We start from the raw sequence: 20,881 nt of genomic DNA, 5'->3' as shown, positions 1-20,881 counted from the left end.
AGCCCAAAGTCGGTCCTCGAGGGCCGGCATCCTGCGCGTTTTAGTTCTCTCCCTGATAGTACCAACAATATTTCCAGCATGTTAATGTCTTTCTTAGTCTTTCTAACGAACCATTATTGGATCCAGGTGCGTTAAACCAGGGAGAAACTAAAACATGCAGGATGTCGGACCTCCAGGACCCACTTTGGGGCCCCTGGTCTAGACAGACAATACATGACCAGAGTAAATATCTGCCAATAAACTCAGTTTACTAGAACAACCTTGGAAATTTGTCAAGTAGCAACATGAACCATTTGGACAAAATTTCAGTTAAGATTTTATTCATAGTTTTCTGAAGCAAACAACAACACGCCTGACAGCAATTCTTTCCACTTCATTGGTCTCCAGCTGATCTGAATTGTAAAGAGACGTTTGCACCACATTGACAACATTGCATTGGCTGCCCTTTGTCACAGCAACCATCACCTTGTTGTGCTTGGATTCCATTGACTGGAACAGGATTCAGTTTTCTTCAGAGAAATTTACTCTGAACTCTGGTCACCATTCAGCTCTACAAAATCAGTCTTACAGTTTCCAAGCTGCTGCTCATCATTTATTCCTTCTGGCAAACAAAACCCTGTTGACAGATCAGCATATTTTATTACTTTGAGAAAATTTCATACCAACAATTTGGCCACAACTGCAGAAATGCCATAATCATAAGAATCCAACATAACGGTGAAGCACAACATGTTCACTAGAAACATCAGAAATAAAAACTCCTCTCATGTTTTTACCACAGCTGGAGGAGGAACCAACATCTGAGTCTTTACTGGATCCATCAGCAGCAGCTGATCATCATCATCTCTAACTGGTTCTCCTCAGACTCCATCTCTGCTCACTGACTTCAGGCCTTGTTTCAGTTCTTCATATATCATCACATCAAATTATTTTATAAGCAATTCAGCTTTTACAACATGACGACTATATTATCAGTTTTAACATTAATTAGATAATAATTGACCAATCTGAAGGTTTTGTTTCGTTGGAAAGGTTGGAAATGTGTTGCAGAAATAAAGTTGACTTTGTTTTGCAGATCCATTTTATTCCAGAAAATTTTAACTAGAACTTCAGAACTTTAAAATAGTTTAGTACTGTTTATTTCAATAACTCATAATATAGATTTGAGTTTTTCATGTAGGAATAAATAAAATGTTTGAGGTTAAAAATGACAGAAGTTTTGATATCAGTCCTTTTTATTGATCTTTTCTCCTTCTGTATTAAACATTCTGATGTTTCGATGGAATCTGAAGTTCCAGGCTTCAGATCTCATTTCCGTGATTTTGGTGTTGATTTGTTGGTGAATTGAGCCTTTGGAGAAACTGAGAAACTTTCTGCTCTCGCCGTCTCCTCTCCTCAAAGAAGCGCTGGGTGTTGGTTCCTCAGATTGAGGCGCAGCAGCCACTGCTCCCGCAGCCTGAAGAGGAGAAACAACAAAATGGAGGAGAGGAAGTTCAGACAGAGAGATGAGTCACTTATTGTTCTGGAGAAACAAGTACCGGTCCATTTACTGGATCAGATGAATGGAAAATAAAACATATTCATATGTGAACTTTGAACTTAGCTCTGACTGAAGAAATGCAGATTTTCATTAATGAAACTGTTTGATGTTTGATATATAAAGTTTTTAAGAAGTCTGGCCTTCACAATAAGATGCTTTTCATCTAATATCTTTACCACCATTTTTCTTACAAAAGACTAAAAATTTATAGTAAATCCTGTTTTTGTTCTGACAGATTTTGAGACTTGATTGTGGACATTTTGACTTTTTTTCCACAAATGTTTTTTTAAAGTAATTTTCATAAAAATATCTAGTGTAAAATGTTCTTTTCTGTTTTTCTTCTGTCTGCCCCGGTCCTGCAGTTGATCCTGGGTCGTTGCAGCAGGACGTCTCGTGTTGTGGAAAGAGGAAAGCTGTGTTGGCCGAAGGATTAATTAAGTGATTCTCTTGCTGATCTCCGGGATTCAAACCTGCAGCCGCGTTGCCTCTAATCAACATTCTCAGGCAACGACGCCTGAGACGCGATGACAGACAAACAAGCTGCAAACACGGCCGAGGCATTTAATGAACTCGTCCATCTCTGGCTCCCTCCGTAATAAAGTTTATTTTTAGCGTTCCCTTCCTGTCTGACACCAGAACCAGCAGTTTGTTCACCTGCCAGAACTTTATTTTACTGTTTTCAGGAGAAATGTCCAGAAACTAAACCAAAGTTCAGAAACAGTGAGAGAAAACTTAAATCCATCCCATAATCTAACAGCTTAATAACAATAAGCGACGCTTAATAAGACTAATGTGAACTCTATGCACATAAGTTTTATGTTTATATATAGTATATATATATATATATATATATATATATATATATATATATATATATATATATATATATTCTTTTATTTCAGGTTTTTATTTTAAACATGTTTATATAGAAAAGTGATTGTCGTTGCTATGAACAAGCAGTTAGCTGCTAAGCTAGCGAGGTAACTAGCATGCTAACACAGTGAATCTGTTGTTTCACTCCTGAAACATAGTATAAATAACACTGCTTAGTGTAATAACACCTAGCAACCCCAGCCAAGCCCAGCCCCGTTACCTAGCAACCCAAACGGAGCTCCAGCATGTTTGGCCTCCTGGTTTTACCTGCTGTACAATGGCTGCTGGAAAAGTCAAGTGTTTTGTTGTTGATGTACCATCCATAAACCACTTGCTTGATTCTTGTTGGTTGTGCAGGAGGCTACACTTCTGCTTTTCAAAGATGTGTAAGCGTTGAATTTGGCTAGCAGCAGCTAATGCGGATTTAAAGTGACAGATGCTCTAAACAGCTCGTTCTGAGCAAACTAGAATCTCATTACCTAATAATTATTTAGCAATGATTTCATCTAACTTGTTCAAGGAAGCATAAAACCTCTAAATCTGAAAAATCTGCTACTTAGGTTTCTGATCTCTACTTGTGTGTGTTGGCTTATTTGTTGTAAAATGTTTGTCTGAAGTTGGTTTTGTCTTATTTTAGCACCTGATGAGGACGTAGTGGGAACAACTAAGACCTGAGTGGGTTGACATCATTGAGACTCTACTGGATAAAACCTTTGACTCGTAGCAGAAGCGTCTTCTGACCGTATCAGGGCGCTGCTCCTCATGCGGTTCTCCTCCTGGTCCATCTTCTGGCTGTGCTGGACGATCCTCTGCTCCCAGAACCATCGCAGTTTCTGCTTGTCGTGGATCCGAGCCACGCTCATCGCCTGGCAACAGGAAGGCTGCGACGGCACACCGACAAACATCCACAAAACAGCAGCATGTGGGACGGACCGCTCCGGTTTCTGTCAGCTTTTTGTTACCAACTGAAAAACTCTTCATCTCCTGTAGCTCCTCCTCCTCCTCTCTCCTCCTCTCTCTCACTCCCTTCCTCTTCCTTCTTATTGACTTTATCTGACACTTTTCTTTAAAGTTGTGGTTATGGATGGATCTCAGTGAAACATTTTCACATCTGCTGGGATTTTAACTGGAACTGAGTTTTGCTCAGATGAGTTTTATTCACTGGGTTTGCTGGAAGTAAAAGATGAATTTATGGGACAACGTTAAGCCTAATCAATTCTGTGCTTCTGTTATTGATCGTATCAATACACACACACACACACGAAGAGCTGTTAAATACAGAAAATATAGCCTTGAAATCAGATTTTGGCGCCCCCTCTGGCCCGGCACCCCCAGCTGCAGCGGCTCTCCCAGAAAACGTTCAGTCTGGCCACATTAGGAAAATTGAAAAATAAAAATAAATAATATTAGGTGATTTTTAAACTTCAAAATCGATTGTTTGTTCTTAAGCTTTGATGAACAAAAAAAAGTTTACATTTTACTGGTAAAACTGAAAAATAAATAAAAATAAAAATACATAAGAAAATAGTATTTTTTTTAAAATGTATTTACTGAGTTTTACATTTGTGTCTTGATTGATTGAAGGTGACACTGTGAGCCTTTGCATGAGCTGGTTGGGGGCCCAGGGCTCCCTGTGGCCCCCCTCTTGGAGGCACCACTGCCTGAATTTTTATGCTTTTGTCAGCTTTTTTTGTTTTTACATTATTTTTTTTCACTTCTTTTTTAAAATTGTGTTGTAATTGTAATGTCATCCTCCTGGACTTTAACTTTCTAAATATTCTGTTGAAGCCAAACCTCTGTGGACCAAAACAAATGAAGAAACAGAACAAGATCTTCCAGCCGTCGACCTCACTGGTTTCAAACTCAAAGAACATCTTCTGAAAACTTCACCTTGTTTCAGTAGGTTGGAAAATAATAACAGACATGTAACATGATGAAGAAACAAATATAAAAGTAGTTTTTCTCATATTTCTCTGTTTTGCTCATGGGTCAGAGGAAGGATTATCACCCACACATTGCTGAGCGGTACGGCAGCTTCAGAGGTCTTAACACTCCCAGCATAGCCCAGCCTGGACCTGTGTGTTTATCTGAGCGACAGTCAGACGCCTCTCACCCCGATTACGTCGCCGGGACGCCGTCTGCTCTCACCGGTCACCTTGTCGGGAAACAAGCAGCAATGGATTCTCTGCTCAACATGAAAACTCTGATTTATTTATATTTTTTCTGAAAAGTTTTATTTTAAAACAATTTAGGCAATGGTCACCCGGCCATAAATCACTGGATTTCATTCATGGGCACAGAATAAGGGGCTGAATGCATGCCGCACTTTTCAGATTTCATTTAAGTTATTTACTGAAGTCATGAAGATTTAAAATAAATATGTCTGTAGTTGTAACCTGATAATGTGCAGATGTGAGTCGTAACTAGAGTGACGAATTACAATTAAGTTAAATGTGTTAATTTATTAAAACTGGAAATAATTTATTAATAATTTATTAATAACATATATTCAGTACATGTGACTCAGTTAAATGTTTTGATTTAATTTAAAACTAGATAGAGCTATTTCAAAATTTAATAAAATATTTTATGTTCATGAAACTAATCAATGACTTGTCAATGAATATGTGGACTGTTCAATTATATAAAAAAGTTGTAAAAATTATTTCTATATTTATTTTCAGTTTTAATAAATTAATGACACATAACTATTATTATTTTTTGCAGTTTTGCATCTCTGCTGACAATATATGAAACTTTAATGACGTCACTGCAGAACCATCCCGGACCAGATGGGGGCGCTGAAGCACAGCGAGCTAAAACGAAGTCGAGCAACCCGGAAGTGAGAGTGCGTCTTGGTGCTGTTTTGTTTTCTTCTCTTCTTGGCGTCAGAAACTTGTGTTTTCTGTTGAAAATGGCCGTCAGCGCGGTTCACCTGGAGTCTGACGCCTTCCTGGTGTGCATGAACCACGCGCTGAGCACCGAGAAGGAGGAGGTGATGGGTTTATGCATCGGGGAGGTGGAGGCGTCCCGGATCGTCCACATCCACTCGGTGATCATCCTCCGCCGCTCCGACAAGCGGAAGGACCGGGTGGAGATTTCCCCGGAGCAGCTGTCCGCCGCCTCCACCGAGGCGGAGCGGCTGGCGGACTCCACCGGCAGACCGATGCGGGTGGTGGGCTGGTACCACTCCCACCCGCACATCACGGTGTGGCCGTCCCACGTCGACGTGCGGACCCAGGCGATGTACCAGATGCTGGACCAGTGCTTCGTGGGGCTCATCTTCTCCTGCTTCATCGAGGACAAGAACACCAGGACGGGCCGCGTCCTCTACACCTGCTTCCAGTCCGCGCAGGCGCAGAAGGGCTCTGAGTACGAGCGAGTGGAGATTCCCGTGCACGTGGTGCCGCGAGAGGCGATCGGGAAGGCGTGCCTGGAGTCCGCCGTGGAGCTGCCGCGGATCCTGTGCCAGGAGGAGCAGGACACGTACCGCCGGATCCACGGGCTGTCCCACCTGGACCCGGTCACCAAGATCCACAACGGCTCGGTGTTCACCAAGAACTGTGCAGCCAGATGTCCGCCGTCAGCGGGCCGCTGCTGCAGTGGCTGGAGGACCGGCTGCAGCAGAACCGCCAGAGCATCGCGGAGCTCCAGCGGGAGAAGAGCGGCTGCAGCGGGAGCTGGGTGCGCTGTGAGCCGGCGGGACGGCTGTCCGATAATGGGCGCATCGGTGCTGTGTCTTCCGCTTTTCGGGCAGAACTCGAACCTTTTTTCTGTTGCTATTACTGAAAAACATGTATTGTTATGTAAATAAAAAGATTTAAGGTTAAAATGCAAAAGTCTTTGGTCACCCTAAGATGAATATAACTGTTATGTTTTGGGACTGGGAGAAAAAAAACTAAAAAAGAGTAAAATCCGCAAAAAAACGAGGAAAGTTTGAGAATAATTTCAGAAATTGTCTGGAAAAAAACAGACATTTCTGAGTTTGAAAAGTCTAACAGCTGCCAGAAAAAAGCTCAGACAATTTCTAGAAAAAATCGAAAATTTCTGAGCTCCAAATGACGAAAATCTACGAGAAAATATTTAAGTTAATCTAAGAAATTTCCTAAAAAAAAAAAAAAAAAGTGGAAATTTTGGAAAGATTAAAATTTTTGAGATTAATCTAGGAAATTTTCTGGAAAAAAGTGAAATTTCTGAGCTCAGAAAATATTTTGAAAATTTGTAGAATTTTCTTTTTCTGTTTGATCTGAGATTTTCTACAGTTTAAAAAGCTGAAAATTTTCTACTTTTGAAATTTAGAATTCTAACTTAAATTCCACAGTTTTTCCTTTTAAGAAAATCTGAATTTAATCTCAGAATTAAATTATTTTTCTATGGTTCTTTACATATTTCTGACCTTTTTTCTCACAATTCTCAAGATTTAAATAATCTCAGAAATTCTTTCTCAGAATTATAATTTTTTTCTCCACTGAATTATGACTTTAGAATATTTACTTTTTTCCACATTTTCATATTGTGGTATTTGTGTGTAGAATTTTGTGGAATAATAGTACAATTTGAAATAAGGCTGTAAAATAGCAAAATGTGGAAAAAGTAAAGCAATATAAAACTTTCCAGATGTATTTTATTTAAAAGAACTGACTGGAAACATAACAAATGTTGGAATTTTGGTCCCTAATCGAAGCAGGTCTACAGGTGGGAAAACACAGCAAGACTAAAATAAAAGTTTGGAGAAAACTTAATAATCAAATCTTTAATAGACATTTGATCTTTTTTTTTTTCAAATTCAAGGCTTCAAACATCTGTTAGATATTAAGACACAGAAACTGCAGAGTTTAACATGTAACATGAAATATTCAGGTTATTATAAAATAGTTTTAGAAATTTCTAGCATTAGCAAAGTCGGATGTTTACCAGACAACGTGTTGCAAACAGTCAAACAAAGAAAGAACAGAATCAAGCTAAACTGGTCCAACAGCTGTGTGCTGGAACAAGAACATCGACCGGCTGCGTTTGTTCAGGTCAGTAGAAACAGAATCACAGTAGCTGCGTTTCCATCAAAAATGTCCACAAAACTTTGTCTATCTTCCAATAATATCAAAAAACACAACTTCACAATTGAGTTGTTTCCATTGGATACACACTTAAATTAAAATTACATGTGAATAAGTTTGTTCACATGATAAGTCATTAAAAAACATGCCACCACCATCATCCTCCTGCCACTTCCTATTGTCTTCATCTGGTTGTTTTTCTCATGTGATGCGAAAAAAAGTGTTTCCATTGCAGTTTTTACAAAATAAATTGGCTATTGATACCAATAGCCAATCAAATCCACCTCATCCAAGGGCCAAAACGTTTTTACCAACCGACAGCAGAGAGTTAGGGTGGGAAAACATACATCCACTGCCCTCAGCCTTAGTACTGGCTCTCCACAGGGCTGTGTGCTGAGCCCCCTGCTCTATTGTCTGTACACATACGACTGCACCTCTGCCCACCACAGCAACACCATCATCAAGTTTGCTGATGACACCACAGTGGTGGGGCTCATCTCAGGAGGCGACGAGTCCGCCTACAGGGGAGAGGTGGAGCGGCTGTTGCAGTGGTGCAGGGAGAACAATCTGCTCCTCAACAACTCAAAGACAAAAGAACTCATAATAGATTACAGGAGGAATAAAACGGACATTACACCACTAACCATTGGGGGAAAATGTGTGGAGAGGGTAGCTGATTTCCGTTTCCCTGGGGGTCCACATTGAGCAGGGCCTCACATGGAACATGAACACCTTGGAGCTGATAAAAAAGGCCCAGCAAAGACTGAACTTCCTGAGGGTTCTCAGGAGGAACAGCATCAAGGAGAAGCTGCTGGTGTCCTTCTACAAGTGCTCCATAGAGAGCATACTGACCTACTGTATCTGCGTCTGGTATAACAGCAGCACTACAGCTCAAAGGAAAGCTCCCCAAAGGGTTGTGAATACAGCCCAAAAATCATTGGCTGCCCTCTCCCCTCACTGGAGGACCTGCACAGCGACCGCTGTCTAAGAAAAGCACAACACATCACAAAGGACACTTCTCACCCCGGACCTTCTCTGTTCACACTGCTGCCTTCAGGCAGAAGATACAGAGCAACCAGAACCAGAACCAACCGTCTCAGAGACAGTTTCTACCCGATAGCAATAACAAAACTAAATACAATCAAAAACAACCATTAATCATCACAAATGATGTATGTGAGAATGTGGCTGTTCTTATTTATTTTGCCAGTTGTTTGTTGATTCTTGCGTTGTGTGTGAATTGTGAGACAGTTATTTTTTGTTTTTGGGCATGTGCACCGACTGATGGCACCCTTTGAATTCGTTGTCCTTGTGACAATGACAATAAAGATTTATCTTATCTTATCTTTATCAAATTATGTTTCCTTTGAACAAATTTATTTTTGAAATGTCAAATTTTGCAATTATATAGTCAATGGAAACACAGCTATTGTTCAGATTCTGATATTTTTCACTGCAAATGTTTAAATAAAGAAGATAATACATTGATGTTACTGTCATTTTGTCATGTTACAAATATGCAAGTAGTAAAGACTCACTTCTTCATTCGAACCACTCCTCTGCCAGGAAGCAGGAGGAATTAAAAGAATGCAGCTCTTCTTCTCTCTGTCTGATTGAACAACATTCAGTCTGACACTGTGAGGGAGGTGAAATGGCTCTGTCAGGATTTACGCTTAACAGGGAGAAACTCTCCTGTTCGATCTGTTTGGATCCTCTGAAGAACCCGGTGACGATCCCCCTGTGGTCACAGCTACTGCATGGAGTGCATTAAGAACCACTGAGACAGAGAGGAGAGGAAAACCTACAGCTGTCCTCAGTGCAGACAGACCTTTATGCCGAGGCCTGTCCTGGTGAGGAACACCGTGTTGGCTGATTTAGTGGATGACATGAAGAAAGTAGGACTCCAAGCGACTCCAGCGGATCATTGCTATGCTGGACCTGAAGATGTGGCCTGTGATTTCTGCACCGACAGGAAGCTGAAAGCCTTCCGGTCCTGTCTGCAGTGTTTGGTCTCTTACTGCGAGCAGCACCTGAAGCCTCACTGGGACTTTCCCGCCTTGAAGAAGCACAAACTCATCAACCCGTCAAAGAAGCTCCAGGAAAACATCTGCCCCAAACACGGAGAGCTGAAAGCCATTTTCTGTCGCACCGACCAGCAGTGTATCTGCTATCTGTGCTCCCTTGATGATCACAAAGACCATTCGACCATTTCTGCTGCAGCAGAAAGGACAGAAAGACAGAAACAACTCACGCCAAGTCAGCAAAAAATGAAGCAGCAACTGAAGGATTGTGAAAAAGATGTTAAGCTTCTCCAGGAGGAGTTGGTAGCGATTGGCCGATCTGCTGATAAAGCTCTGACAGACTCGGAGAAAATCTTCAACGAACTGATTCGTCTGATTGAAAGTAGAAAGTCTTTAATCAAGCAGCAAATAGAGAATCAGCAGAAGACGGAGGAGAATCGTGTCAAAAAGCTCCTGGAAAAGCTGGACAAGGAGGTCACCGAGCTGAAAGGAAAAGATGCTGAACTGGAGCGACTCTCTCAAACAGAGGACCACATCGAGTTTCTGCACATGTTCCCGTCGCTTACTGGACCAGGAGAACGCACGGCGACGTCTCTCCCAAAGCAGCGTACGCGGTGCTACTTCCAGGATGTTACAGAGACAATTTCAGAGGTGGGAAATAAAGTGCAGAGCTTTCTCAGTCAAGACTGGCCCAGAGTTTCCAGGGCAGTGGCTAATCCGGATGTTTTACTGCCACTGGAGGAGCTGACAGCCAGAGCAGAGTTCATAAAGTTCTCCCAACCAATCACTCTGGATCCAAACACTGTGAACATGCAGCTGGTTTTATCTGAGAGGAATAGAAAAGCGACTTATAGAAGTATAAAACAGATGTACCAGGCCCACAGTGAGCGGTTTCACAACAGGTCTCAGGTCCTGAGCAGAGAGACTCTGACTGGACGCCATTACTGGGAGGTGGAGTGGAGCGGGTTGGGGGCTTTTATTGGAGTCGCTTACAAAACTATCAGCAGAACGGGAGACGATAGCGAGTTTGGGAAAACTGACAAGTCGTGGGTGTTGCTGTGTTCAGAGTCTCTGCATGAATTCAGACATAATAACAGCGTAACTCTGATTTTAGGTCCACAGTCCAAAAGAATAGGAGTGTACCTGGATCACAGAGCAGGACTCCTGTCCTTCTACAGCGTCTCTGGAGCCATGTCACTGCTTCACAGAGTCCAGACCACTTTCACTCAGCCGCTCTGTGCTGCATTCAGGGCCCATCATGGCTTGGCATCACAGTCCTCTGCTGTGTTTTGTGAGATCAAGTAAGCAACCGCTTGTATGAAAAATGTAATTCAGTTGTGGTTTCCCTTTAAAGTTCCCTTTAAAGGGACTATCAGCCTGACTACAGTTAGGCTGATAGTCCAGTAGACTTGGTTCTGTGTTACATTTTCAGCTGCTGCAGTTCTCTTTCACACTGCAGCATTTTGTCACACCAACCAAACCTTCTGAAAAACCTGTTCCCCTCCTCACCTGTGGGGGCGCTGCACCAAGAAACACTGAAGGAAACAACACGGAAACCTCTGAAGACACTGAGCACAAATTCCTTCTTTATAAAATATAAACAAAAATGGAATGGCATCAGATTTTGAAGGTTGTAGGATTTCTCTTTTGTCATTGGTAAAATCCCACTAGCTATTTCTCCCGCTAGCGCTAGGCTAGCATGTTTGTTTGGATGTTTTTACCCAGAATGCCCTGCGCTGTGGTTCACTTCCTGCTTTTGTAGCGGTCTCTGGTCTGGTTGGCATTCACATATGCATTCGAACCGCACCAGAGTTCACTTCAACTGAACCCAGACTGAGGTTTTTAGACGGACCAGAGTCCACTTTTTGGTCCGAATCAGAATTCGGTTAAACATTCACACGTCCCCAAAAGAACCAGACTTTCCTGGCAAATGGACTGGAGTTGGATTAAAACAGACTGAACGGCGCTGGTGTGAATTCACCTTTAGTAGAGTCACAGTTTACTTAGGCTGTGTTCACCCTTATAGTCCTTTTACTCTGTTATCTTGAAATGTTTTCTGGTGGTTTGGTTTCTTTTCACATGGAAGCTCCAAAGGAACGAGAACAAACATTTTGTTTGTGGGTCTGATGAGTCCCGACTGGAGAACCAGATGCAAATACAGAAACAAGGAGATTTAATCAATCATATTATAATCATAAGCTGATTTTTTGTTTAGTGTTTTTGCTATATGTTATGATCAAGGATTGTTTAGGGGAAAAGTTAGGACAATTCCAAGACCCCCTTACTGACAGGAGGCCCTCCACAAAAAAATATTATTTATTCTTATAGGAATATAAAAATGGGCGTCCTATTAATTACAAAATTAATCATATAGCATTTTTAAAATTATTTTTGTCTTTAATTTCTAACCACTTTTATATACACAATGGGAGGAGTTTATTGTAGAATTTGTAAATAATCAATATTGTGCTGATCTCTAATAAATTTTAAAGTATGCAAATAAGAAATATTTCATTAGTTAAATGAAAATAATCAGACTCAGTTATAATTCAAATAATTTTCTTCTTTAGGTTTGTGTTGGTTTAATTTGAGTTTCCAGATCTACACACAATAATTAATTTATGGAAGAATTAGGCAACATTAAAACATGTAAAATGATTTCTTGTTCAGAAAAAACTGATTGTGGAAAATATTGCAAGATTTTTATATTCTAGATTTTACCTTATCAATAAAAGCATCACAATGAAATTTTTTGTCGAGTGGTATTTTTATTTCTTTATTTTCTTGCTACTAAATATTACAAATTGTTTTCTCATAATTTAGTGTTAATCTATTTTTGTCACATCATTAATAATTGTAATTCTCCTTCCATTAAACTGTTGCTGCTCCAAACTGACCAGATCAAAATAATGTATCAGTAAATAAAGTAAATGTTAACAAATTAGATTCATTGCATAAATCATTTATGTAAAGTAAGAAAAGTTTAGGATCCAGTTCTGACCACAAATAAAGACCTTCTGGGAGGAAATGAAACAGGAGATTGAGGACATTCTAAGGACAGATCTCCTCATGGAGCCTCTTCTATTTCTGCTGGACATGAACACCAAGGATTTACTCACTAAAAATCAATGTTACATATTGTTGCACCTTCTGCTACTAGTAGCAAGAAAGACAATTACACTAAACTGGATTAAATCCTGTTCACCAACTGTTGCTGAGTGGAGAAAAACTGGAACATGACAACATGATGGAGCGTCTAACTGAACAACTAGACATGAAAATAGATCATTAAATATGTAGTTTAGAAAATAAACATTGGATTTGAAAATTAAATGTTTACTTTGGTAAATAAATATTTATTTTGATGCTAAATATTAGTTTGTATATTTAGTTACTTTAGTATTAATAACATGGTGAAAATATTAGTCTGAAAAATGCATTTTCACATTTTTTCTTTATGACATGATAAATAAACTAAAATACTGTTCTTAATTTTTTTGTTATTATCCATCATCACTACAGTCATGATCTAAAGTAAGTACACCCTCATTTTTATCAGAACTTCCTCATGAAGATTTTATCAACCTGCCTCTGATTTCACCTCAGAGCTTCTACTTCCTGGTTCTGCTGCTCTGAAGGAAGAAACTAAAACACGCAACATCCGTCACATTTACTTTCGGTTTGAATTTAGGCCATATGCTGCCCCAGTCCGTTAGTTGTGTCTCAGTCTGTTGTTTAAATTTTCTTCTTTAACTCTTTGGATCGTTTGAACAAACTGTAAGTTTGATTTGTTTATTTCTTGAACTTTTTCATCACTTTAACTTTTTCCTGATTGTTTCTAATCTCTGACGTTTGGAGAAAAGTTTCACTTCTGGTTTTGACTCAAACCTTAAAATCGCTGCTTTAAAGGCTAATCTACAGGATTATTAGATTAGTGATGAACTGGAATCAAACAACATGATGAACAGCTGATGTTTCACTGTTTTCTTCTCCGAACTGATTCATGTTTTTATTTCCTGGTACCGAACTCTAGTCTCCACCATTAACGTCAGAAACAGTTTCCTGTTGCTTCCTTTCAAAAATAAAATGTTATTAAAATGGGTTTGATTCAGTCAGATTATTAAATAGTTAATCTTTGATGGAGCGAATAATCCACTTGTAGAAATAAATAATTATGAACTATAAGACTTGTTCAGGTTGAATCAGTGAATGTAAATGTTGCTCCATGTCTCCATCTAGTGGACTGATAGTAGAAGTGCAGCAGCTGATGGCAGCTTCCTCTGCCTCTCTGCTGTCTGACTGCATTCACCTGACACTGATATGAAGCAGAGAAGAAGAGCCAATCAGAGGAGGAGCAGCTGATCTTTTTCCAGCTCTAATGATGTAAAGGATGATCAGAGTTGATGTGCAGATGAATGATGTGTGTTTCCTCTGCAGGTGAAGGTAGAAAGTGTGTGTGAGCTGATGTGAATTCAGCAGCATGGATCAGTGTGAGGACAGAGAGGAGGGAGTCCCTCCCTCTAAAACCACTCTGTGTGGGGAAGATGAGCCCCAGAGCAAAGGTCAGAGGTGAGGTCACCATCTCTAACTGTCCACAGCCCTTTTCACACAGCGTTCACTATATCAGGCCAGAACAGACGTGGTGATGAAGCTGCTGCTGCTCCTCTTTGCTGAATAAGTTTTAATCATCATGTTTCTGTCAGGATCCATCAGAGACTCAAACCAGAACCAGAACCAGAACCCAGCTGTGTGTCCTTTAAGAGTGACATGTCAAAGGATGATTTCATTGACTTTAAATCTCCTGGATCTCCACCATCAGAGAGGTGAGATGTTTCTAACTGCTGTAACTGTTCAGTTTATCCTTGTCATTGTGGCCAGGTGACAATAGCAAGTTCTGTTGGGTTCTGTTGTCATGGGAATGTTAGACAGAATTTCAGGTTATTTTTTGTTCATATGCATTACATCAATGATATTGATGTCTCCATGGTAGCATGATACCATGGAGACATTAAAGTCCAAATGGATTAAAATTAATTAAATAACTTGAGTATTAATCAGGTCCATTTAGATCAACAATCTTTACCCAGAGGTTCTACACGTCCATCTAGTTTACAGAAGTCTTAAAATTCAATCTGATGTTTCACTGAGATCAATTTAACCATCAATCAGGTAGTGATGCTGCTCCCTACTGGCCAGTTATTGACACCATACATAAGCAATTACTGCTGATGAATCCTGGAAAAAATTAACCAGAATAAACTCATTTTTAGTTTATTCTTTTAGGGGCTGCACAGTGGCGCAGTTGGTAGCACTGTTGCCTTGCAGCAAGAAGGTCCTGGGTTCGATTCCCGGCCGGGGTCTTTCTGCATGGAGTTTGCATGTTCTCCCTGTGCATGCGTGGGTTCTCTCCGGGTACTCCGGCTTCCTCCCACAGTCCAAAAACATGACTGTTAGGTTAATTGGTCTATCTAAATTCTCCCTAGGTGTGTGTTTGTGTGTGAATGGTTGTTTGTCCTGTATGTCTTTGTGTTGCCCTGCGACAGACTGGCGACCTGTCCAGGGTGTACCCCGCCTCCCGCCTGGAACGTAGCTGGAGATAGGCACCAGCAACCCTCCCGACCCCATTAGGGACAAGGGTGCACAGAAAATGGATGGATGGATGAAACTCATTTTTAAACCAGGACACAATTCCATAAACTACTATGTTGACATGACTTTTGAATACCAAACATTTATTGCATTTTTTTCTGTTTTGCATCAACTTAATTTTTTCAAAATGTAAATGTATTCATTTATTTTGTACAATATTAAAATTAACACAAAAAATTTCTATGAATTAATTTCATGATTATAGTTACATCTCTGTGTTTCAAACACCATCCAATATGATGCATTATCTACCATTTCTATGGTTAAACTAAATAAATTATCATGCAGATTTTATTCAGCAGTGGGCTTCTGTGTCTCTAACTGAACATCTGGTTCTGAATTAAGCTCCATCAGATCCTCTTTTAATGATCGTAGTGGAAATGATTCCTGGTTCTGCTCCATGTCAGAGCTCAACACTAAGATCACCAAACTTCTCTTAGTCATTTTAAACCAACATGTTTGTCTCAGAATCAGATCTTTCTGCTCTTTAAACAAGGTTGGACATTATTCAGTAGCATCAATGATCAGGAACATGTTAGGGGATTGGACCGGTTCTGATGGGAATCAATTAAAACATCAAGCTGATGATCTATTTGGTTCTGTTGTGTCTCACAGCTCTTTATTTTACAAACGGTCACAATAAAATTAATCTTTAAAACAGAACTCCACAGAAAGTTTTTTATGAGTTGTTTTTACTAGGTTCCATCAGTTTCACACAAGAAGAAGAACCAGAATCCAGCTGTGTTTCCTTCAAAAGCAATGATTCAATGGATCATAATGTAACGGTGGCAAACAATCAACAATATATTGTGATTGAGTCCCCAACATTTTAATTTAATAATTGTTACAAAGTAACTCAGTTAGTGGTGTCGCTACACAGCCGTTAGAAAAAGAGCACACAAAACATCCGTTCCACCACCGTCGTCACCTAGCAATATTGAAGTGATATTGATCCCCCTTCGCAACCATGTCAAACTGCGACACAACTAGTAAATAACACACACAAAAAACACAAAACAGTATTAATTTACCTTGACTATTCCACCAAAATGACCTGTGTGCCATAGAAAGATTGACTTTAAATCTCCTGAATCGCCATCATCAGAGGTGAGCTGTTACTAATTGTTGTAACTGTAGAAATAGAACCAGTAAGAACCCAGATGTTCCCAGTTATATTTACAGAGAGGTTTGATTTATTATCTGGAAAAATCAGCTGCTCTGTTCTAATGAAAACACCATCTTGTCTTCATCTCTGGGGTGTTGATGATGATGTTCTTCTGCTTCCTGGCTCCATGTCAGACTGTGGAAGACATTTCCATGACCTCCTCCATGTCCACATCACCTCAGATCTATTCATAGAAACATGATGGATTTCCCACACTGTTCTGTAGACCTGTGTGGACAGAGCCTTCACTTCCACTGTCCCCAACCTCTCAGACATTCTCTCCACCAGCATCAGATCTGCTGACAGTGTGGACTGTTAGAAAACCAACTTCAGTACCAACTCTTAAAATGTCTACTAGGTGATTCTGGTGTTACTGGTCTTCATTATTGTAGTTCATCTTCATCTTTCTAACTACTTTGTATTATTTTTATGTGATGCTCTGTTTCTGCTTTAAGGAAATTTAATGTCCAACTCTTGGTGATTTCCTCTGTGAATACTGTTGGATGAATATTTCCTGACTTCCTAATTGTTTCTGGTTCCTCCACAGAGTGGACCAGCAGAGCTCAGAGGTTCCCAGTGGTCCGTCTGTCCAGCAGTATCAAACACAGCTGGACTCCATATTTATGGTCTGTATATGAACAACTACTTTTCCATGAGTTCTATTCAAAGTCATCTTCATGCTGCACTTTGTAGACCAGAGGACTGTCAGTCTGTCCAACATCCATCTGGTGTTTGGCTCCATGATTTCACTTTGATGTTTCCTTTATTTATTATTCTGTTCCAGATGCTGGAGGAAAACATTGTCACTTATGTCAAGAAAGAACTGAAGAAGATCCAGAAAGTTCTGAGTCCAGATTACCCAGAACGTTCAGAGAGTCAGAGAGATGATGAGGTGTTGGAAGGTGATGATGAAGAGCAGAGGAGGAGCAGCAGAGAGGCAGTGATGAAGATCACAGTGAACTTCTTGAGGAGGATGAAGCAGGAAAAGATGGCGGACCGTCTGCAGATCAGTAAGAAGATTTCTTCAGAGATTTCAAATGATAGATAAATCACACATTTACTGAAGTGATGTAACCAAATTCAAAAGAGAATTTTCTTTCATATCTGATTTTCGTTATTGTGTTAATTTAGGTCATTTTGGTGCAGCTTGTCAACATCAACTTAAATCTGTTCTGAAGAAGAAGTTCCAGTCTGTGTTTGAGGGGATTTCTAAAGCAGGAAGTCCAACCCTTCTGAACCAGATCTACACAGAGCTCTACATCACAGAGGGAGGGACTGGAGAGGTTAATGATGAACATGAGGTCAGACAGATTGAAACAGCATCCAGGAAACCAGACAGATTAGAAACAACAGTCAGACAAGAAGACATCTTTAAAGTCCCACTTGAAAAAGATCAACCAATCAGAACAATGATGACAAAAGGAGTAGCTGGCATTGGGAAAACAGTCTTAACACAGAAGTTCACTCTGGACTGGGCTGAAGACAAAGCCCACCAGAACATCCAGTTCATATTTCCATTCACGTTCAGAGAGCTGAATGTGCTGAAAGAGAAAAAGTTCAGCTTGGTGGAACTTGTTCATCATTTCTTTAGTGAAACCAAAGAAATCTGCAGCTTTGAACACTTCCAGGTTCTGTTCATCTTTGATGGTCTGGATGAGAGTCGACTTCCTCTGGACTTCCACAACAAGGAGATCCTGACTGATGCTACAGAGTCCACCTCAGTGGACGTTCTGCTGACAAACCTCATCAGGGGGAAACTGCTTCCCTCTGCTCTCCTCTGGATAACCACACGACCTGCAGCAGCCAGTCAGATCCCTCCTCAGTGTGTTGGCATGGTGACAGAGGTCAGAGGGTTCAATGACCCACAGAAAGAGGAGTACTTCAGGAAGAGATTCAGAGATGAGGAGCAGGCCACCAGAATCATCTCCCACATAAAGACATCACGAAGCCTCCACATCATGTGCCACATCCCAGTTTTCTGCTGGATCACAGCTACAGTTCTGGAGGATGTGTTGGAGACCAGAGAGGGAGGAGAGCTGCCCAGCACCCTGACTGAGATGTACATCCACTTCCTGGTGGTTCAGACCAAAGTGAAGAAGGTCAAGTATGATGGAGGAACTGAAACAGATCCACACTGGAGTCCAGAGAGCAGGAAGATGATTGAGTCTCTGGGAAAACTGGCTTTTGATCAGCTGCAGAAAGGAAACCTGATCTTCTATGAATCAGACCTGACAAAGTGTGACATCGATATCAGAGCAGCCTCAGTGTACTCAGGAGTGTTCACACAGATCTTTAAAGAGGAGAGAGGGCTGTACCAGGACAAGGTGTTCTGCTTCATCCATCTGAGTGCTCAGGAGTTTCTGGCTGCTCTTCATGTTCATCTGAAATTCATCAACTCTGGAGTCAACCTGATGAAAGAAACACAAACATCTGAGAACCTTTTATCATTAAGAGACTCTAAACAAAAATCTCTCCATCAGAGAGCTGTTGACCAGGCCTTACAGAGTCCAAATGGACACCTGGATTTGTTCCTGCGCTTCCTGCTGGGACTTTCACTACAGACCAATCAGAGACTCATACAAGGTCTGCTGACAGGGACAGGAAGTAGCTCAGAGACCAATCACGAAACAGTTCAGTACATCAAGAAGAAGATCAGTGAGAATGTGTCTGCAGAGAAAAGCATCAATCTGTTCCACTGTCTGAATGAACTGAATGATCGTTCTCTAGTGGAGGAAATCCAACAGTCTCTGAGTTCAGGAAGTCTCTCCACAGATAAACTGTCTCCTGCTCAGTGGTCAGCTCTGGGTTTCATCTTAGTGTCATCAGGAAAAGATCTGGATGTGTTTGACCTGAAGAAATACTCTGCTTCAGAGGAGGTTCTTCTGAGGCTGCTACCAGTGGTTAAAGCCTCCAACAAAGCTCTGTAAGGTCACAGATTGTTACAGTTTTTTATTTTGATAGATAGAAATCTGCTAATGATGAGATAAGCATATATTCATGTTTCAGTTTATATATTGGTGCATTGTTTCTTCAAAGTGTCCCACTGTGGGCGGACGTGCAAAAGAGAAACAGACTTACTTCAGCAGCTGAACAGAATGTTGAATATTAAAGCAAAAAAAAAAATATCATGTTTATGTTAAAATTGAAATTGGATTAATTTTGTTTATTGTGTAATTTTATAATTATCTTTCCAAAATTCTTGTTGCCTGTAGTTCTGTCCTTTAAGGATGGAGGCCCAACTATAAATTGAATCTGTTCACACCAAACATATAAGTATGTGTAAAATAAGATAGATCCTTCGTTGTCCAATAAAAACATTGTTGATTTGAAAGAACATAAAGTTTGAGGAATTGTTTAATAACATATTTTTCTCCCTGTCTCCTCAGACTGAGTGACTGTTACCTCTCAGAGAGAAGCTGTGAAGCTCTGTCCTCAGTTCTCAGCTCCCAGTCCTCCAGTCTCAGTGAACTGGACCTGAGTAACAACAACCTGCAGGATTCAGGAGTGAAGCTTCTCTCTGCTGGACTGAAGAGTCCAAACTGCAACCTGGAAACTCTCAGGTAAAATGTTCTCAATCCTAGTGATTTCTATCCACTAGCTGCTAGAAGATATTGCCAAAAGTATTTGACCACCCATCCACATGATCGGAAACAGGTGTTCCAATAACTTCCATGGCCACAGGTGTATGAAAGTAGACTTAGACTTAGACTGACTTTATTGTCATTTTGCATGCACAGGGTGAATACAGAACGAAATTTCGTTGCATACGGCTCAGGACAGTGTTTTGAGGTTCCAATGTTGTGAGGTTACTCCAGAATAAAATAAAATACAGTATAAAATATGAATATAAAATATAAAGTGCAGGACTGACAGTAAAATGGAAGTTACTTAGCTATGTATATGTGCAAGGTATGAAGTGGAGACCAGTTTTTGAGTGCAGTCCAGTTAAGAGTTCAGCAGTCTGATAGCAAGTGGGAAAAAGCTGTTTCGGAACCTGGTGGACCTGCACTGGATGCTGCAGAACCTCTTTCCAGAGGGCAGCAGGGAGAACAGTCTATGGTGGGGGTGTGAGGGGTCACTGATGATGTTTCGGCCTCGGGACACGCAGCGCTGGGATGAAATGTCCTGAATGGAGGGAAGGGGAGCCCCGATGATCCTCTCTGCTGTCCGCACCACTCTCCTCACGTTCTTCCAGTCGGAGGCGCTGCAGCCTCCACACCACACAGAGAGGCAGCTGGTCAGAATGCTCTCTATGGTGCTTCTGTAGAACGTCTTGAGGATGGGCGGGGGCAGGTGTGCTCTTCTCATCCTCCGCAGGAAATACAAGCGTTTCTGTGCCCTCTTGACCAGGGACGTGGTGTTCACAGTCCAGGTGAGGTTGTTTGTGATGTGCACCCCCAGGAATTTGGTGCTGCTGACCACCTCCACAGCCGAGCTGTTGATGAGCAGTGGAGCGTGGCTGGGCCGGTTCTTCCTGAAGTCGACGATCATCTCCTTCGTCTTGTCAACGTTCAGGATCAGGCTGTTGTCTCTGCACCAGTCCACCGGCTGCTCCACCTCCTCTCTGTAGTCCAGGTCG

At 40.9% G+C, this 20,881-nt stretch overlaps 2 protein-coding genes and 1 pseudogene across 2 annotated transcripts; all 3 read left to right on the top strand.

Annotated features, from left to right (window-relative positions):
• The first annotated feature begins 5,085 nt into the window (after positions 1–5,085).
• Positions 5,086–6,310, top strand: LOC114155338 (lys-63-specific deubiquitinase BRCC36-like). Its single transcript, XM_028035179.1, is given in 2 exon segments — positions 5,086–5,973; positions 5,976–6,310. Coding segments are annotated over 2 exon segments (1,026 nt in total). The 5' UTR covers positions 5,086–5,174; the 3' UTR covers positions 6,203–6,310.
• A 2,595-nt stretch (positions 6,311–8,905) lies between these two features.
• Positions 8,906–10,806, top strand: LOC114155440 (tripartite motif-containing protein 16-like; annotated as a pseudogene).
• A 2,332-nt stretch (positions 10,807–13,138) lies between these two features.
• LOC114156412 (NLR family CARD domain-containing protein 3-like) lies at positions 13,139–19,866 on the top strand. The gene is made up of 7 exons (XM_028036826.1): positions 13,139–13,265; positions 13,926–14,057; positions 14,192–14,311; positions 16,850–16,928; positions 17,087–17,312; positions 17,434–19,225; positions 19,689–19,866. Exons 2-7 carry the CDS (start codon positions 13,969–13,971, stop codon positions 19,864–19,866), a joined length of 2,484 nt encoding a protein of 827 aa, XP_027892627.1. The 5' UTR covers positions 13,139–13,265; positions 13,926–13,968.
• Positions 19,867–20,881: the final 1,015 nt, after the last annotated feature.

Source organism: Xiphophorus couchianus, chromosome 13, assembly GCF_001444195.1.
Source record: "Xiphophorus couchianus chromosome 13, X_couchianus-1.0, whole genome shotgun sequence".
In the NCBI taxonomy this organism is placed as follows: Eukaryota; Metazoa; Chordata; class Actinopteri; order Cyprinodontiformes; family Poeciliidae; genus Xiphophorus; species Xiphophorus couchianus.
This window is presented reverse-complemented; position numbering and strand designations above follow the sequence as displayed.

Coding starts and splice junctions, on each gene's coding strand:
- LOC114156412 (XM_028036826.1), top strand. CDS start 13,969: ATGGATCAGTGTGAGGACAGAGAGGAGGGAGTCCCTCCCTCTAAAACC. Junction 14,312..16,849: donor GGATCTCCACCATCAGAGAG/GTGAGATGTTTC, acceptor GTTCCTCCACAG/AGTGGACCAGCAGAGCTCAG. Junction 16,929..17,086: donor AGCTGGACTCCATATTTATG/GTCTGTATATGA, acceptor ATTCTGTTCCAG/ATGCTGGAGGAAAACATTGT.